This window comes from Lathamus discolor, chromosome 2, assembly GCF_037157495.1.
Source record: "Lathamus discolor isolate bLatDis1 chromosome 2, bLatDis1.hap1, whole genome shotgun sequence".
Taxonomy (NCBI): Eukaryota; Metazoa; Chordata; class Aves; order Psittaciformes; family Psittacidae; genus Lathamus; species Lathamus discolor.
In genome coordinates, this window is record NC_088885.1 from 142,153,813 (window position 1) to 142,173,823 (window position 20,011).

General features: G+C 37.8%; 1 protein-coding gene across 2 annotated transcripts in view; it reads left to right on the forward strand.

Moving 5' to 3' along the window:
- Nucleotides 1-19,213, forward strand: part of EMC2 (ER membrane protein complex subunit 2) — a 37,819-nt gene extending 18,606 nt beyond the window's left edge. Inside the window, exons 6-11 of one of the 2 annotated variants that reach the window (XM_065668807.1) lie at nucleotides 5,784-5,869; nucleotides 6,036-6,095; nucleotides 7,853-7,934; nucleotides 9,040-9,150; nucleotides 10,598-10,702; nucleotides 18,801-19,213. In XM_065668807.1, coding sequence (XP_065524879.1) covers nucleotides 5,784-5,869; nucleotides 6,036-6,095; nucleotides 7,853-7,934; nucleotides 9,040-9,150; nucleotides 10,598-10,702; nucleotides 18,801-18,887 — 531 coding nt within the window. In that variant the 3' untranslated portion in view covers nucleotides 18,888-19,213. The remainder of the gene's footprint in view (nucleotides 1-5,783; nucleotides 5,870-6,035; nucleotides 6,096-7,852; nucleotides 7,935-9,039; nucleotides 9,151-10,597; nucleotides 10,703-18,800) is intronic. The other variant, XM_065668808.1, reaches the window with a different exon arrangement.
- The last annotated feature ends 798 nt before the right edge of the window (nucleotides 19,214-20,011 follow it).

The following is a 20,011-nucleotide window of genomic DNA, read 5'->3' on the forward strand; positions in this document are numbered from 1 at the left end:
TTCAGGTACTGGAAGGCTGCTATGAGGTCCCCACACAGCAAACTTGCTGAGGGCGCACTCAATCCCACTGTCCATGTCAGCGATGAAGATGTTAAACAAGACCGGTCCCAACACCGATCCCTGAGGGACACCACTCGTTACCAGTCTCCAGCCGGACATTGAGCCGTTGACCACAACTCTTTGTGTGTGGCCATCCAGCCAGTTCTTTATCCACCGAGTGGTCCATCCATCAAATTGATGTCTCTCCAATTTAGAGAGAAGGAAGTTGTGTGGGACAGTGTCAAACGCTTTGCAGAAGTCCAGGTAGATGACATCAACTGCTTTACCCTTGTCCATCAGTTCTGTAGCCCTGTCATAGAAGTCTAGTTTTTTATTGTGGTTGTAGTCAGATTATGTGGTGGTTTTTGATGTTTTTAATTCCTTCCCTTTATCTTTGTTGTTGTTGTTTACAGTTTTGATTATTTATACTGTAATTCAAAGGGAATTATTTTGACGTATCAAACCCTTAGATCAAAAATGCATTTTCTAAAATGATATTTATAAAATTGAAGAATTTCTTTTTAAGATGTAAAATATAATTTGTTTAACGCTGCAGCAGTTACACAGGTATGAAATTTTGCCTTTCTTAGAGGTTTCAGTCCCTGAAAATTCTCCTGTTAATACTTCGCAAGCATGAAATTTAGAGCAGTCTTAAGACTCTGTGTTGGTGTGTTTGACTAATCAAATGCAGAAATTGATAAATGTTCAGCTTCTCACTTCACTGAGTCTACTTAATGCTAATTAAAAAGAATCATGACAAATGGTAGATTAGTTCTTGTGTCAGATTAGGGATTACTAGTCATTAAAAGAAATACCTTAGAAAGGTTCTGTGTTTAAAAAATATGTGACATACTAAAGTACCTTAGTCCATACACTACTTATTATGGTAGAAGTTGCATAAAGTGGCATATATCTTTAAGTTAAGAATGCAGGATTTACAGAATCCAGTGTTTTGTTTTAAACTCTGGAAAACTGATAGGGGGAATTCCACGTCATAGGTTCTGCATGGTCAAATACTGCAGATCTTGTTGCAGCACTGGAAGTTTTGTCTTTTCCTTTTGATTTAAGGTGGAAGGATAAAGGAGCTTGAGTTAATTTTTGTATTAGGCTTACTCATAAAAATCTCGCTGTGATGTAAAGAACCAAAATGTAACTCTTGAATGTTATTTTTTATCTTTATTAACAGAATTGTCACAGCTATCTTAGAATGCTTCATAGATTCCAAATAATCTCAAATCTTGTAGTTAAAATTAAATTTCTTATTAATATTTTCAGTAGACTTTAAATGAATGATTGAACAGATCACTACGCTGCAATTTGCAGTTTTGTAGCATCTTGCAATAGGTCCCCTGAAAGTGAGCTTATATTTTGAAATGTGAGATTTGTATTAAAAAGGGCCTGAAACGTAGTAAGATGTGAAATTGTCTGGTTTTCTTGTATCAGCTGATACTAAGGCTGGGAATAAATCGGATATATGAGATAAATGCTAGGTAAAGTTTCTGTAGAATTGATGGGAGTCTGGCTTTCCTTTTCAAGTAACTGTTTTTTGTCTGCTGAAGTGGTTGTTAGTATTGGCAGTGGTTCTGCACGGTAAAACATCTTGTTTAATTCGATAGAAATAAAACTTGATGCTCTGTGTGTAAATGGTGGTTAGCTATGCTGCTGTCCTTAGGATCCTCAGTCAGCATACTGAGTGCAAGTCCCAGCTCACTGAGGAGGAAGCTGATAAACACAGGGAGCTGGAGAGGGGCTCAGGAAAGATATAAATCAGAACAAGAATTAAGATGTTTACAGTGCTCAGAATGGCCTATGTCTTGATTTTAGTAGAGATTTTTGCATATATGGTTTTGTTAAATTATTGACTACTGGAGTCACTGGATTTCAGTTTTCATTTAAAAAAAATTCTGATAGTTTGTATGATCCAAAGATAAACTAGAAAGTCAGATGGAGGAGTAGTCTGTGAATACAGATAGAGGAGTAGTCTGTGAATACAGATAAAAGCAATAGTGGTTTGTTTTTCATGTCTTTATTTTTAGCCTGTTTTACTACTCCTAGGTATCACAGATCTGAACACTTCAGATCGACTGAACACCTATGTGTATGTCTTTCAGCAATGCGTTCAGAATATTTGTGTTACAGTTTTATTTATGTGATGGAAAAATGTTAGCAGTTGCTTTAAAAAAACCACTACATCCTTACTGACTTCTTATCATAGAATCAACCAGGTTGGAAAAGACCTTTAAGATCATCAAGTCCAAGCCTTACTCCAGCACTGCCAAGGCCACCCCTAACCCGTGGCACAGAGGACCTCATCTACACAGTGTGTGAATGTTTCCAGGGCCAGTGATTCCAGCGCTGCCCTGGGCAGTCTGTTCCTATGCCTGAGCACCCTCTGGGGAAGGAATTATTCCTCATCTCCATCTAAACCTCCCCTGGTGCAGCTTGAGGCCACTTCCTCTTGTTCTGTCCGTTGTTCCTTTGGAGCAGAGACCAGCCCCCTCCTGGCTCCATCCTCCTGTCAGGGAGTTGTAGGGAGCGATAAGGTCCCCACTGAGCCTTCTCTTCTCCAGACTAAATCCCCAGGTCCCTCAGCAGTCCCCCATCACACTTGTGCTCCAGGCCCTGAACCAGCTACATTGTCCTTCTCTGGCCTCACTCCAGCACCTCAAGGTCTCCCATTAACCACCTTGAAGAATAGTAACTGCTTCCCAATTCCTCTTTTAAAAGCAGTATAATTGCACTCTCCCCCACCCACAACAGCCTGGATAAACAACCAGAAGTGTAGTTTCACATTCAGCTTTTGCTGCACAGTAGTTTTAAAGACACTTTCGAAAACTATGCTACCACACAGCATTGACTGTCAGCACTGTTCTGAGTGGCTGAGCCTCTTTTTAGTGAACTGAGGGTTCTCTGTAAATAAACTTATCCCATCACTTTTGCAGGTTTATTTGAAGGTGATGGGAGTGCAGACTTCAAGCCTTTTTTTTTTTTTCTGGTGATAAATAGGGTAGATAAAAAGGTTTTAAATACAATTTTTCCTCAAATAAGAAATAAAAAATGTAATTTTGCAGCAATTTTGTGCGATTTAGTGTAGTTTAGATGCAGATAAATTCTGTCCGATGTACACGTAATTCATTTAGCGTGAACATGTTAATTATGTCTAATCCTTTTATCCTCGTTATTTGATTGCATGAGGTGACATGCTTATTATAGACAAACATCAGTTAATGTTTGTGACTAGAACTAGTTGTAGCTTTTCATAAATAAATTTGTCTTGAGGTTCCAGTGATTTATGTTACTCGGGAGTGCTATGGTTAAGAAATAAAGCAGCCATAGAGAAAATATGTTTCCAGGCTCTTTTGGAGACCTGACTTGCATGCAATTGAAGGAGTTGCATTAGAAACAAAAAAGGAGGGTGGCTTACGTACACTGTGTCTGTTTGCTATTGCAAATTAAGATGTCAAGTGCATTGATTGATTTTTATATATGAAACAGATGATTTCCGTTCTCTAGCAGTTCGGTTTTGATCAGTCTCTAGATGGCTTTTTTCTTTCTATTTTAAAAATAACAGCTGATTTTTTAATCCAAAAGCTAAATTTTATAGTAGATAGTCTGTTACCTGCGAAAAACCTTCTGTCGTTGTAAGCCATAGTTGCATGAGATGCTCCTTTGAGTGCGCATGCTGTTATCCCCACTTTCCCTTCTTTCATATTTTGGACTCAGTGGGCAGGTCACTGGGCTGTGTATAAAACCGGCTTTGAGTAGTGAGTTTAACACTGCCCTGGTGACCCCACCATAAGCATGTGGACCTGCTTTACAAAATGCTTTGGGACCTCTTCTTAAAATGTGATGGAGAACAATGGTTTTGGTTAGGTTTTTTTGTTTTGTATTTTTGTTTAGTAATAGTAGCAGCATGATAAGCGTGTGGAATTAGTCTTATATTTTAAGAAAAGTTTAATTAGGCTGTTAAGCTTTATTTTAAAAACTCAAAAATAAAATAAACAGTGTGTGTTATTGTTATAGTGATAAATGTGGTCAGCAGTTAAAATTTCCAGAGCCAGTTATGGCTTTTAGCCAGATGTCTCCCAGTAAAAGTAGAATGATGAATGTAACTTCACAGGTTGCAGTTTGACAAAGAAGCAGTGGAAAACGAAATGAGTGTGGGTGAACCCCCCAGCTGCCTGTGTCCTAATTTGTCTCCTGATTGTTCTGATGAATTTTCTCTGCCTGTGCCTTGCATTTAAACAGAAGAATGAAATGCTTTTTCCGCTCTTGAGTAATTTTCACTGAATTTTAATGAAATATGCGGTTGTGAGGGAAGTGAAGGGGATGATCTCAAAGGGAAGAATAAACTTACAGTTAGTGTTAATAGTGTTTCTAGCTGTGTTGTTTTGGTAGCTTGAACTAGTTTATTTAAACGCTTCGCTCTTCTCCTGGAAGCAACTAATCTGTTCAAGTGATGATCAGAGGATAGGAAATTAATGAAGAGAATAGTTATGTTCAAAATACTGTAAAAATACAGGAACTCTTTTGGGGTGTATGTGACTGTGATTTTAGGAAGGTACATCATGAAGAAACAAATTTCAGAGCTATGTTAAAGCCAAAGATTAAAATTGTTTAAGGTTTTGTTGAGGAGTTGTCAAGGCTTCCATAAGGTGATACCCAACTGTATAACCTCTTTATAAGGTATGAAATGGCATGAGAGCAAGCAGGGGAATGAGCAGCGGGACTTCACTACTGGAAAAGTGTAATTTTTTTTTTCCCCCATTAATATTATCTCATGCAGAAATTGTATCTATGTGTGTGTGTGTGTGTGTACGCTCAGACACATCACAGACACCAGGCCGTCTGTCTTCTCATGTCTGACTACAGTGGTTGTGATCACACAGGAGGGCATAGCAGTGGTTATAGGCTGATGGTGTTGGCTCTTTGAGGCCAACATTGTTACACTGGAATTTGGTTTCACTTTCCTTCTGCCAGATTCCCAAACTGCAATCGTGTGTTGAAGTACAGAATCATCAGCTGTTAAAATTCTGTATCTCTTTTCTCCTGCTGGTCTGCAACAACTTTCATAGAGTTCAAAATTTAAATACATTTTACTTCTTATAACTTGTTCTTATATTGTTTATGTTGAAATACATTTTCCATCTACATACTAAAGTAATGCTCATTTTTGCCATTGAAGTAGCTATTTTCTATTGCCTTTACACTGAAGAGCCTACTTTGTGCTCTAGGAGTGATGAGAGACTTGTTTATGAAATTGCTGTGTATTTAACATTAATTAAAGATGGCATTGAGCACACCAACAAGAATCTTGAAAAATGGCTGAAAGCCATATTCATACAGTGGCAGTCAAGATGCATCTGTTCTCTTAAGACTCAGTCCCCATCTCTCCTCTATAGTCATGGATCTTGTGAATGACAAGGTGGGGGTCTTTGGAATTGCTGAAGATTAACATCCCCCGCTGTTTTGTAATTATCAGAATCTGGACAGTCGTTTATTTGAGTGAAATAATGCATACAGTTTGTGCTTCCAAAGAAAAGCATACATAATGTGATTGTATGAAGAGGTTTTCAGTCTCTCAGCGGGATGTCATAGGGTATGTTTATAAACTTCAACCTAGCAGTTTCTCTGCAGTGGAATTCCACTGGTATTGAGATAATAATTTGCACAGTCAAATTGCTTTCTTTACAAAAACCCAGGGAATTATGAGACCCTAATCCTTTATTAATGTCAATCCATAGGCAGCAAGAAAGCGTAAGATTGCCATTCGAAAAGCCCAGGGGAAAAATCTTGAGGCCATCCGAGAGCTGAATGAGTATCTGGAACAGTGAGTGTCTTAGAAGAATACGGATTGTGTTTTGCTATTCTAATAAATCTTTTTAATTAAAATGGAATTTGCATTTGATTTACGCTTTTGCTTCCACTTACAGAATCCCTTGCACATTCTTTTCTATTTTTTTTTCCTCTTCTCCTCTCATGTCTTCTCTATACAGATTTGTTGGAGACCAAGAAGCTTGGCATGAACTTGCAGAACTTTACATCAATGAACATGAGTAAGTTGTTTGCTAAGTCCACGTAAAAACTGTTAAATTGAAACCTCAGTAAGTCAAAAACCTCAGTGATTTTTTTTTTTCTGAAGGACTAGCGTTAGAAAGTATGCTGTCTCATTTCCAATATAACAAGCATCAACAGGAAATAACTGCCAACCTTATTCGAGTACCAAATGCTTTAAGAAGGCATTTTATTTTTAAACAGAAACAGTTTATTTAATTATCTGTATGTTTCAGTCATGCTTTTTTTTAAATCTGGTGTTTTAAAATAAGTGGTTTGTATGTAGCAGGGAACAGCACCTTTTTTTCCCCATATATTTTCATCCAAGTGATTTTTTGACTAGTTATAGATCTTAAATTCTTTCCTTCTAAAAACAGTTGATCAATAAGAGCTGATATTTCTCTGAGTTTCTGTTAGCTTGCCTCTGTGAGAACTTTTAGTAACCTTAAAAAACGCCAGCAAAACAAAATGCGGGTCCAGAGTTAGAGTCATCAGGTCGCCTGGGTACAAAACCCAATGCAATCAAGAATGCTGCATCTTGTAGAAACTTGCTTATTGGATATTTAATGTTTTTGTTAGCTTTTTCTCATTGCTATAGTGACAGGAGGAAATCCCAGTGTGAGAGGATTAGCTCAAAGCCTTAGTGCAAGTTTTCTAATATCACAGCATTCATTCTAACCTCCACCCAAAGGCGTATCTTTTTTCCCCCCTTTAAGTTCTTCAGCCCAGCCTGAGTTATATCACATTGTTTCATTCCTTCCTTTCCAGAGAGTAGTAAAAGAATCAGATCCTCAAGGAAGAAAAAGTAATTCTCACTGTGACAGAAAAGTTCTTCCCCCATCACTTCTCCTTCTACCCCATTCTCAAAGAAAATAATTACTAAACTCTTTCAGATGCTGACTTAAAGAATAATATAGAATTTAGATATCCAGATGGATTAGTACTGTCTCATAATTGCAAAATTACTTTTAGTCCGATATTAAATATCTATACACACTATCTATAAACACTGCATCTCTGAAATTTGGAAGCCTGTCATGTAATCTATGTGCAACAGTGCTATCACATATCTGTAGAAGATGCAAATTCTGTAGGAAACTCTGTTAGTTGAAAGATTATGAAGCTAAGATTTCTGTAATTAAATAAACCTACATTTTGAGCTTGACTTTTTAATTCTCGCTGAAACCTTTCATTTAAGGAACAAGTATTAGCCTTTTCTAATGGTAAGTTGCTGCCTGTTCAGACTAGTATAATGCTATCTTCACATACAGATTTGAAAAATTTGATTTCAGACTGTTCTTAGTATGTTTTTTTATCTCAGTTCTGTGGTCTGTATTTTGGTTTGTCAGTCCTTAAGCAGCTGAATTTTCTTGTAGAAAAAAAATTAACCCTTTTGTGTTCCGAGTTCAGTGTCTTTTAGTGCCAAATGCCTGTTTCTGCTCATTCTTCTTGATAAGAAATGGTACTTATTAATAGGAAATGAGTATTAATATTTAATTATATGAGTATTTAATAAATGTTTTCCATGAGGTCTACCACATATACATAGATTATATTTTTTTGTGTATTTTTTATCAGAATTTAGAAATAATAACTTGAGGTTTCAAACATTGTTTAAAAAGAAAACATCTTCCTTAATTGCGAATCATGTGAAGTAATGGGGAAAAAACTATGGCTTTGTTTATTATGTTGTAAAGACACTGAAAAAGAACCTGTATATCCTGTTTCATTTTGTCACTTTTGTTTTTATATTCCTCAGCTATGCAAAGGCAGCCTTCTGCTTAGAGGAGCTTATGATGACTAATCCACACAACCACTTATACTGTCAGCAATATGCCGAAGTAGGTATTTTCAGAAGAATCAGTTATGTTTGGATGCATATTCTGTTTTTATCTTACTGAAGTGGTGAAAATGGGATAAAAATGGTTTATTTAGTTTTTCCCCAGGAGATTTAAGAGGTACACAGACAATGTTAACATCTCATAGAACTTAACATGTTAATAAAACTGGTTTCTTACTTGCTAGATAGAAGAGTAAGAGCACGAATTATTGAAGATGAAAATTAATTTTAAATGAGTTATTCTTGTTGAAGTGTTTATGCATTTTTCAAATTAAGTGCATGAGAAGTTAAACTTTATCCCTACAATGCTGCCTAAGAGGTTATGATATATTGCCTGTTACTGTGGAGCCAGATCTTGGAATACACATAGGAAATTTTGTGTGAAAGAGCGCTGGGGGGAGAGAGGGCCCTTAGCAGTTTTAGCTCAAGGTTTTTAGCCTTTTGCACTCTTTTTTCAGATATTTATTATTTTTTCCTAAATTATACTGTTAACTGCCTAGAATGGATTTTGTTTTGTTAATGTGGATAAAATTGGTTTAACTTTAAAACTTGAAAGTCTAAATATCTTTCCAGTAGAAAGACTGTAATGCATGTCTTCTAGGATTTATCCCTCCTTTTGTTGATCTAATAGCAAGAGAAAATAATAGAAAGACAATGGAGTAATCTTCTAAACTTTGTGCAGTTTTGCAGTGAGTAGATAATGGAAGGCATTGTGGTGCCTTGTGTGTACTGGTGTGACGCATGCAAGTTAATATGGATTTATAGTAATAAGAATTTAGCTTTAGATTTAAAGTTCATGTTACTTTGCCAAAGAGGCTGTAAGATTGTAAGTATGTATAGGTGCAAAATGATAACTTCTCATGCTTGTAGCAATAAATTAAGTTAATGCTGCCTTTTTTCCTGCTATAGTTAAATATTTAAAAACTTGTATATTGAAAAGAGCTCAGATTTCTCCAAAACCAGTATCTGGCCTTTGGTAGGACTCACCTGATTTGAAATATCATGTGAAACAAACCTGAAGTGAAGTTTCCTAATATTTTTGCTTCAAGAGTGAATGCCTCAGGTACGGATGACGTGCAAGTTTCAGGAGCTTATAATTTTTGCAGGTTAAATACACTCAAGGGGGGCTTGAAAATCTCGAGCTATCAAGAAAGTATTTTGCGCAAGCACTGAAGCTTAACAACCGAAATATGAGAGCTTTGTTTGGACTTTACATGGTAAGCACAGTTACATATTTTCCAGGTTGTAATTTTTATGTTGCATGTTTTTATGCATGTATATGATCCTTTATCACTTTGGCTTGTTTGGGTGGGTTTTTTTTCTGTTGGTTTAACAGATTATTAACACTGTTTTTAAATGCTGACAGGACAGTCTTATGCCTGTAAATACTCCTTACTTGAAGGGCTCTTAACCTTTAAGTCTTGCCTGTGTTTTCAAAGAATTATAATTATTGGCACATGAAGGTAACTTCATGAATAAGGATTTAAAGCCGTACTCCTCTCTGCAGGATGGTGAGCTGCTGAAGAGGACCAGTACAGTGTGATGGCTGCTTTTTTTTTTTTTTTTTTTTTTTTTTAATTTTTAAGCAGCCTTTTTAATCTACCCCTTGGCTCCTTATTTGTTTGTAATGCTGTTTCTAGGCTTTTGGATCTGGTTTTGCTGTGGCTGCTGCTTTTGTACTTGACAGACATGCTCAATGTTCATAGTCCTTCAAAGAATGTCCATAACCCTGGTAAATGCTCCACAAAGGCTTTCAGCTGTACAAGGAAAGTTTCACAAGGAAACTGGTCAGTACTTCATCAGATTCAGGAAACCAAAGAGAACTATGCCCCATCTTAGGTCCCTGACCTTGTACTATATCACAAATTTAGTTCATGTGGGCATGGCTTCGGAGAATGCATTCCCAAATTTGTGGAGGCTGCTTCTCTGACAGTCTTGCTCCTTTGCTGTTTCTGCAGGTAGTTTCAGGGAAATAGCTGTAAGGAAACATTCTTTGAGTTTGAACTGTATTATTCATGTAGCCATTTGCTTCCATGTTCCTTTTTAAAACCTTCCCTGGAGGTTCTTCATTGGTGCGTAAGAGGAGGGTTCTTGTGGTTCTTTGCATTCAAGTACTTTTGCACTCAGGTGTTGTGGGAAGGATTTGCAATGATTCCTTGAAAAGTGGTTTTATTTATATAAATTGAAGTCTCTGAGATTAAGGAATCTTTTCTTATTTTCTCTTTTTTTGGGGGGTGTAGTTTATGTATAGTCTTACCTGCTTTTCTGATTAGAAAAAATGTCATGGTTTTAATGGCAGTTTGAACACACAGGTGATGTATTTTATAACATCTCTGGTAACAAATTGAATGGGGAAAATAATTCATAACCCTCACTTCAGGAAAGCAAATGGGATTAGCTGATCATGTCCAGGTTTGGTTCCTAACGTGGTACACAACTGAACTGAACTGAAGTCTGGTTTAGCTTTATTTAGAACAAACAATTGTTTAAAAAGTTTAAACTAATTCTCATTTAGATGCTGTTTACCAGTAACTGAGTTTTTTTTAGCCTTTTTTTTCACTGTTGCTCTGTGTGGGGCTCTGAATGCAAAGTTGCTGAATGCTCTCAGTTAATTTCATGCACAACTGTTTTATAGTTACACTGGTTTTATTTTTGTATTTCTAGTCTGCCAGCCATATTGCCTCCAATCCAAAAGCAAGTGCAAAAATGAAAAAAGATAATATGAAATATGCCAGCTGGGCAGCCAACCAAATAAACAGAGCATACCAGGTTAGTACATCAGTGGTTTTGCTCTTATCGTGACATGTAGTTCTTTTCTGCACTTTTATCAGCTGCTGCTCAAGAGGCTAGATATGATGGCATAATTTGCTTGGATTTTTTTATGTTCTACTTGTGTTTTGATGTCCTGGAAGCTTTAATGAACGTAAGATTGGTATTCTACAGTTATTAATTAGTATTATTTACTTATTAGCTTTAGATATATTTCTACTAACATTAACTGAATGGACACTAGTGCAATGCTCATCTCCAAGACTCAGTCCTACAGCTCAGTATTATAATAAAACTTGGTGTGTCTTCATTCTTAGAGTGACTTGATCTGTTACTAGCAAACAAAATTCTAGAATTTTATTTCCATTCAGTTTATTCTGACCTTTCAAAATCATATTTAATGGCGTTCCTAATAATGATCTTAATAATTGTGACTGAAGTTGGTTTTGCATAGTTTTATAGAAAAATGCCCATTGATTTATGAAAATGTAGACTTTGTAGGCCACAATCAAAGCTTACTGAACTTATAAGGAGGTTTTTCAGCTACTTGCAGAGTTATGCATAAATAGTTATTTTGCTTTTGCATTATAAGTCTGTATATTTTTTCTATAACTATGAATGAAAACAGCTTTTATCTCATAGATTCTGCTTTCCATGTATCCCAGACATAGTATGTCTGACTCCCTTATAGCTGTTCTTTATGACTTGCTAGTCAAAGTTCATGTATAGGTAATCCTGAGCATCAGCATCATACTATCATGTTCTCCCTATAACTTTTTCTGAGCAAAAATGTTGGTATTAAATGCAGAGACTTTATATACACCTAACACTCCTTTCTTTCTGTAATATTTCAGTATCAGAACCCAATATTTAATCTTGCTGCTACCATTTCACAGTTAATACTACCAAGTGGCCTTTTGACCAGCTCCATCTGTTATGGTATTAAATTAGATTTTCTTTAATGGCCAATGCAGTTAATTCTTAATACAGTATTTCAGTTTATTGCCAGGAGTGCAGCTTCTTGTGGCTGACGTGGTTTTGATGTATTGCAACTTTGAAGTATTTTCCATTTCCCCTGATTGGCCCTGTAACTTCTGACTGTACTTTACTGTGAAGAATATTGTATCCCTGAGGACATAATTAAGCATTTTAAAGGTGATGGAACAACTTACTCTTGACTCCATCACTAGGCATATCAAGGATGAGGGGGTCATTAAGAACAGCCAACATGGTTTTATGAGGGGGAAGTCATGTATGACCAACCTTATAGCCTTCTATGAGGAAGTGACTAGGTGGAGGGATGATGGTAGAGCGGTAGATGTAGTTTTTCTTGATTTCAGTAAGGCATTTGATACTGTCTCCCACAGCATCCTCACAGATAAGCTAAGGAAGTGTGGGCTTGACGATCAAGTAGTGAGGTGGATCGAGAACTGGTTGAAAGGAAGAAGGCAGAGAGTTGTGGTCAATGGCGCAGAATCTAGCTGGAGGTCTGTGACTAGTGGAGTTCCTCAGGGGTCGGTGCTGGGACCGGTGCTGTTTAATATTTTCATCAATGACCTGGATGAGGGAACTGAGTGCACCCTCAGCAAGTTTGCTGATGACACAAAACTGGGAGGAGTGGCTGACACACCAGAGGACTGTGCTGCCATTCAGCGAGACCTGGACAGGCTGGAGAGTTGGGCGGGGAGAAACTTGATGAAATTTAACAAGGGCAAGTGTAGAGTCTTGCATCTGGGGAAGAACAACCCCATGTACCAGTACAGGTTGGGGGTTGACCTGCTGGAAAGTAGTGAAGGGGAAAGGGACCTGGGGGTCCTGGTGGATAGGAGGATGACCATGAGCCAGCAATGTGCTCTTGTGGCCAAGAAGGCAAATGGCATCTTAGGGTGCATTAGAAAGGGAGTGGTTAGTAGGTCAAGAGAGGTTCTCCTCCCCCTCTACTCAGCCTTGGTGAGGCCGCATCTGGAATATTGTGTCCAGTTCTGGGCCCCTCAATTCAAGAAGGACAGGGAATTGCTTGAAGGAGTCCAGCGCAGAGCCACAAAGATGATTAAGGGAGTGGAACATCTCCCTTATGAGGAGAGGCTGAGGGAGCTGGGTCTCTTTAGCTTGGAGAAGAGGAGACTGAGGGGTGACCTCATCAATGTTTACAAATATGTAAAGGGTAGGTGTCAGGATGATGGAGCTAGGCTTTTTTCAGTGATATCCAGTGATAGGACAAGGGGCAATGGGTGTAAACTGGAGCATAGGAAGTTCCACGTTAACATCAGGAAGAACTTCTTTACTGTAAGAGTGACAGAGCACTGGAACAGGTTGCCCAGGGGGGTTGTGGAGTCTCCTACACTGGAGATATTCAAGGCCCGCCTGGACAAGTTCCTGTGTGATGTACTGTAGGTTACCCTGCTCTTGCAGGGGGGTTGGACTAGATGATCTTTTTAGGTCCCTTCCAACCCTTGGGATTCTGTGATTCTGTGATTCTGTGATTCTGTGTGCCTGAAGTTTATTTCTCTGGTTGTCTCTTTAGAATGACTCCCTGCTTTTCATTAATTTACCTGCTCACGACAGTAAGGTGTGTATGAGTTACCAACTTTGTCTGATGTCCCATAAATAAGTGGGACTTCTTTTGGCTTCAGTATGTCTGACATTTCCTGTAATGGAAAACTCAAATTTAACTCAAGTCAAAAATGCAACAAAACAAGCAAACAAAAACCAAACCCTTGAAGAACAGAACAGACAATGGATTCACCACTGATAGAACAAAACAGGTTTTACAAGATGTGTGGATTTTGAAGATAGAGAAAACTATTATTCATGCTTTGCATCTCAATAAAATAAACTGTTAGAGTGGTTCTGAACATGTATTGCAAGTGAATATTATGTCTGAAGTTCCCAGTTCCAGTTCTACCACCAGTAGACCTTTGCTAGCACTTCTGGGAAACAGCCCAAAGGATGCTTCAGGATGGAACCATAGAACCAGTGTTGACTGTGGAATGTGGTCTACCAATATTAAGACCTAGAAACAGGCATCTCCTGATTCTAGGTGTAATGAAAGTTTAACTATGAGAGTTTGTAGTTACAGAATCACAGAATCACAGAATCACAGAATCCCAAGGGTTGGAAGGGACCTAAAAAGATCATCTAGTCCAACCCCCCTGCAAGAGCAGGGTAACCTACAGTACATCACACAGGAACTTGTCCAGGCGGGCCTTGAATATCTCCAGTGTAGGAGACTCCACAACCCCCCTGGGCAACCTGTTCCAGTGCTCTGTCACTCTTACAGTAAAGAAGTTCTTCCTGATGTTAACGTGGAACTTCCTATGCTCTAGTTTACACCCATTGCCCCTTGTCCTATCACTGGATATCACTGAAAAAAGCCTAGCTCCATCATCCTGACACCCACCCTTTACATATTTGTAAACGTTGATGAGGTCACCCCTCAGTCTCCTCTTCTCCAAGCTAAAGAGACCCAGCTCCCTCAGCCTCTCCTCATAAGGGAGATGTTCCACTCCCTTAATCATCTTTGTGGCTCTGCGCTGGACTCCTTCAAGCAATTCCCTGTCCTTCTTGAACAGAGGGGCCCAGAACTGGACGCAATATTCCAGATGCGGCCTCACCAAGGCTGAGTAGAGGGGGAGGAGAACCTCTCTTGACCTACTAACCACTCCCTTTCTAATGCACCCTAAGATGCCATTTGCCTTCTTGGCCACAAGAGCACATTGCTGGCTCATGGTCATCCTCCTATCCACCAGGACCCCCAGGTCCCTTTCCCCTTCACTACTTTCCAGCAGGTCAACCCCCAACCTGTACTGGTACATGGGGTTGTTCTTCCCCAGATGCAAGACTCTACACTTGCCCTTGTTAAATTTCATCAAGAAATTTAGTTACGTGACTTACAGCCAGATAAACTTGCCTCTTTTTATTTTTCTTTCTCTTTCCCTCCACATGCTTTCTGTTAACATCACAACATTTCTAAAAAACAGGACTTGTATTGGGGGTGGAGAAGGTTTCTGGCTGTGGGGGGTTTTGAGGAGGTTGGTCTTGTTGGTTTTTTTTTACTGCAAAGTGCAATTCCCCTGTTTCTGTGAAGCTCTTGAATCCTGCATTAAGCATTTTTGGTTGATGCTTCCCAGAACAGCTCACGTTAACACAACTAACATATATTTGAAACATATGTCATAGCTTCTTTGTGACTTCATACTTTCGTGATACGTTGCATACTTCAGCTGCTCTTTTTAGCTGCTTCAGACATAAAGTGATGATGAACACTGTGTCTGACTAATCACAGGGGGAATTTTGCTATAGAGAAGATGTAAGTGCTCAAGCTAGGATTTGGTGTGCAAATGGTATGAACACCCCTGTCTTCTTAGAAGTACCGCAAGAAGCTCTAGTGAGTACAGCTGGACGGGGCTGCCCTAGCCCAGCCCTACCGAGCTTGTTACATGACAGCAGAAGGGTTTGGCCACTCCAGTGTGTATGTCAGATACCACATACAGCTGCTACAGCAAATGGTGTTTGGTGATGTAGTAGGAGGCAGTTTCCCCTATGAGTCCGTATTGATTTGTTGCTCCCTTAGCATGTTGAGCAGTTGAAAACTGTCATCTCTTGGACCTAAGGATGAAGCCTTGGTTGCTTATACCAGTTGAAACAGTTACAGCATTCCTCCATTAGTGAAGGGCTGTCTAACCAGGTTTTAAGCAAGATACTTAATATTATCTCTGTAAATCCTCGCCACTTTCCTTCATTATCCAAAGCACTTTCTAAAGTGTAGTAAAAGCCTTAAGAGCTTGTTGAGTTTGGCATTGACTTGTTTTGTTAGCTAGACCTTCTTACTGTTAAAATGCAGTTTTTCCAGTATTCATGTTCTAGAGAATAAGATGCAATTAGAATGCTGACTGGAGTGCCTAGACAAATGCTACAAATTTGTGACCTTAAAATACGAAGTTGTTAATTTCAAAGAGTTACATGCAAGCAGTTGGCTTCCAATGAGATCTTTCCCCATTTTCTTTTTCAGTCTGGATTTAAACTTGAATTACCAGCAGTTTGCTTAGTAATTTTGAAAAACTGCCTTTATTTTTTCAAACTCAGTACTGGCTGTAGTTGCATTTTAATTTTATATGCAATTTGCTTACAATAATTTCACTGGTCCCCTTCTTTCAGTTTATGTTTTCATTCAGGCAGTTTGCTTTGGCACTTGATTTTTGCTTTTGCTGTGCATTTCTGTATGAAATCAGAAGAACTTTTTACATTTATTGTAGATTAAAGAAAACAGTCTTTGGGTATGAAAGAGAAAGCCTTACTGTTGCTGGTGTTGCTTAGGCTGTGCAGCAGTTTGTTTACCAGGACACATGGGCCTAAAGGACAATTGAATGAAATAATTTTCATAAAAGTACTGATATTTGATGCTCCATCTGGTTAATATAGTTATTTGAATGTTAAATTTGCTGATTAGTACTTCTCATCTGTGCCTAATCTAGGAGAAATGTAAGCTTTTGCAGGAAGACAGAAAGGTTTTGTAGCAAGGGCTGCTTATGGAGCTGGAATTCTGGCTGCTGGCACATGTGCTAAAAGAAAGGTCATTATTCTCTGGGCCACTTAAGTTTAATTGACTGGGTAGGAAAAAAATATTAATCTTTCATTTCAGATGTTAGAGAAATACTCATTATTCAAAGAATTATTTTATTCTCATTATAAGCTCAGTTTTGCCTTATCACTGGGGAACCAGATTCTTCTCTCTGTGTGGACCCTGTGAAGAAACGTGTTTCTGTTCAGACTGAAGACATGAGTCACAGTTATTTTAACATCGAAACAAAATATGGCTGCCTAGTGCTCTTCAATTAGGTAATTGGTTTAGCATGTCCTCTGGTAGAAGCGTTTCAGCAGAGGCAAGTGAGTTTGATTAATGCTCACGAAAATCTTTAATGTGATCCTACTCGTAGTAATTTTCCAGATACATGCTTCTTGGGTACATTGCTAAATTCTTCTGTGTTAGCAATCCACATGTTATTTATGGTCAGAGAGAGGTGATTTTGTTACAAACCATTTGGGAAACAGAAAATTAAATCATGATTTTAAGAAATGGATTCCGGCTCAATCAGTCAAATTGCTGTGTAATGGCAGAATAGACAAAATAATTGTTCGTCAGGGCAAATTTGAAGTGATTACATTTCCAAGTATACTCCTGTTTGTTATGACGCAGAGTTTGGTTTTATTTGTTCAGCTTCAAGTACATGTCAGTATCATGAAGGCAACCACTCTTGAAATTAGCAAGTAACATTTTTTAAACTAATGTCTTCTGTCAGTTTTGCTTTCAGTGTCCCTGAAGAGAGGTAAAATGAAATTCTTCTGATTTTGAAGCTTTCCTCTGTGTGCTTTCTCTGTCTTGCCAGGCGTGATTTTTGACCAAAATATATTCTGGCTTCTGTGCTTTGTATTGAAATTTCTTAATGCTTTGAATTGGAAACAATTTTTCAGTGGAGGATTTCGAGCTCTATTTTATCCTTTCTTGTTTTTCTGAAGACTCCCCAGGTATCTGCTTGGGACAATTCTTGTTTAGAGCAAACAAAAAGAGTATTGAGTCAGATCTAAGCAATAGTAACTTTCTCCTCCATGAGAGAGTGTTTAAGAATTTGATTTTCCTCTGGCAGTCCTGGGGACTGCACAACCTGAAGAATGGGTTTATACATACTGCTAAAGTCAAAACACAGCACATCAGTTCATCATCTAGAAACACAAAATATGAAAATACAGTGGGTTTAGTATGTCTATTAAATATAAAGTGTTGTCACAAACCCAACATTTCATTCTCCTAGCGACTTAATTTGAAATAGCCTTTCATTTACTTTGCCAAAACTACTTTTGTAAGAACTCAGTACTGATTGAGAGTCCCAGTGTTAGATTGTAGCCTGGGGGTCAAAAGCAGGTTAACAGGTCCTGCAGCTTGTTGCTGGTGTGATATTACCTGGGTTTGATGACTTAATCTTTCTTAACAGGTCATGAAGAGTTTGCTAAATTAAGTTAATTACAAGAGAGAAGGGACACATTATAAATCAAGGACTAACTATGTGAGACACCAGTGGTATTTGAAATAAAAAACATTAAATTGAAAATTTATTGAGTGTTTAGATGTTAACGTTTGGGAGAGAATAGGCTGTTTTACTAGCAGCAACTTATAGTTAACTGCTTCTGTAATTTCTTTACCACCCCTCTCAACCCAAAATGCAAAACTTTTTAATGCAGGTGCATTAAAAATCGTTGAGAGTTTCATTTGAGCAAAGGCCATCCTAGTCAATAAATCCGCTGTGTTAGATGTGGATGATGAGTGATGGGAATCATCAGTACTGTTAGAAAAATCCTTTTGAGGTCAGTGTGGGGTGATCAACGTCTCCTACCCTTCTGTCTTTCTTTCCCAAACATGGCTGCATGTGTCTTAGGGAATGTAAAGTCATTAATAGTATTTATTAAGCTATACTTTGTTATCAAGACAGACTTTATTTCAAATGCTCTCTGAAATTCCTGCTGTAATAGGAGGTTACATTCAAATACAAGGTCATTACTCACAGTTACTTTGAACCATAAAATATAATTATGTGATGACTGGATTATTTTACAGGAGATTTTGATAAGTAGCACTGTCTCGCTGTAACAAAAATAGAAAATAGATTGGCTTCAATAACAGGTCCAAGTCTTAACTACTATTAAATTAGGAACGTTTAATATATAATATGTAATTTGGATCACATTAAAAAATCAAGGCTGAAGTAAAAATTATGTTAAAGCTTCCCAAGCAAGCAAATCAGCAGGAAGATCTCACTTCAGATAAATGTTCAGTTTCAAAGTGGAATATTTATTAGTGCTGAATATTCAAATTCAGAGCAAATGAGTGAAATTAAGGAGTTCTGTTGTATTTTCCAGTACATACTAGACGAAAGGTGATATAGCTTGTAAAAATACTGAGGTTGAGAGAAACAATAAATAAGCTGTGCTTTTAAGTTTGTAGTCAATAATTTTTGGTACTTAATGCTTAGAACTGTTGTTTGCACAGGATCTATGCACAGAATTTCTGATATGTGACAAATAACAATCTTTTGTTGTTGCTTAGTTTGCAGGTCGCAGTAAGAAAGAAACTAAATACTCTTTGAAAGCAGTGGAAGACATGTTGGAGACTCTGCAAATTACTCAGTCTTAGGTGGGCACAGAGATCCAGTATTAAATTTTCCAATTCCATGATTAGCCTGCAGTGACCTAGGGGTTATGTTACTCTAATGCTATTAAATGCTAATTTTGTATTGATTAACCTGCTATCTAAAATAATGTTTTATGGAGAGTAAAATATCTATTTATTGCTGCTATGAGAAATGTGATGAATGCCCACTGAAATGAGTAAATTATCCACTTAGACAACATAAAGAAATGACACATGCTGCACATCAGTTTTTTCAGATTTTTGTATCTATAGTACCTGCTTCTAAGTTACAATTTGTAGAAATAAACTTGTTAAATGATTTATAAAAATGATGGTGACCATTTATTGGATTTGCAAATGGAAATGACAAATTTGTGTATGTAGATGAATGATAAATATTAGAAATGTGTGTCTTATTTGCATATTTAAGAGTGAAAGCATGCTACAGATGTACATTTTCTGGCAAATGTTTGCCATACAGCAAGGAGTGATTATAAATACATTTTATTAGAGAAAAAAAGTTGACGTTAATGTTTTTGTTAATGATTTGATATCCAGTATTGAAGAAACGGAGAAGACTTATTTGTATACTTTGCTTCTGAGGTGCTCTTGTACTGGCTTCAGGCCAAAGATGTTCTCCTCTGTGGCTTTGTGGGCAAATGCTTCCATGTCCACGTAGTTCTCCACTCAGTACATGCATGTGCACTTTTTTTATTCCTTCTGTGTGTCCTTTGTTGTACGTATGTTCCACATCATGAATTTCAAAGCCATCTGAAGGCAGGGCTGCATGCTGGTCTGTATTAGTTTTTATGCCTACAGTATGAGGGTGCCCTTTCACTGTGGTGTAAGCTGTGGTGTGTTAGCTTCTCCACAGTAGCGAAGTGTTACTACACTGGGACGGTGAGAGCTTGTTCACCTGCCTTGTACTTGCTGGAGGATAGTGTTTTTACACCATTAGCATGAAGTATCTAGAACACTGTAAATCTGCATTGCATTCATCTTTAGGCATGAGGTTATTTACTCAGATAATTAGTCAAACACTAATTTATGCATTTTGCAGTTCTTATCACTCTGGAAGTGTACGCTATGGCAGTTCTCTTGCACAGCTATTGTTTCATTCATTACGG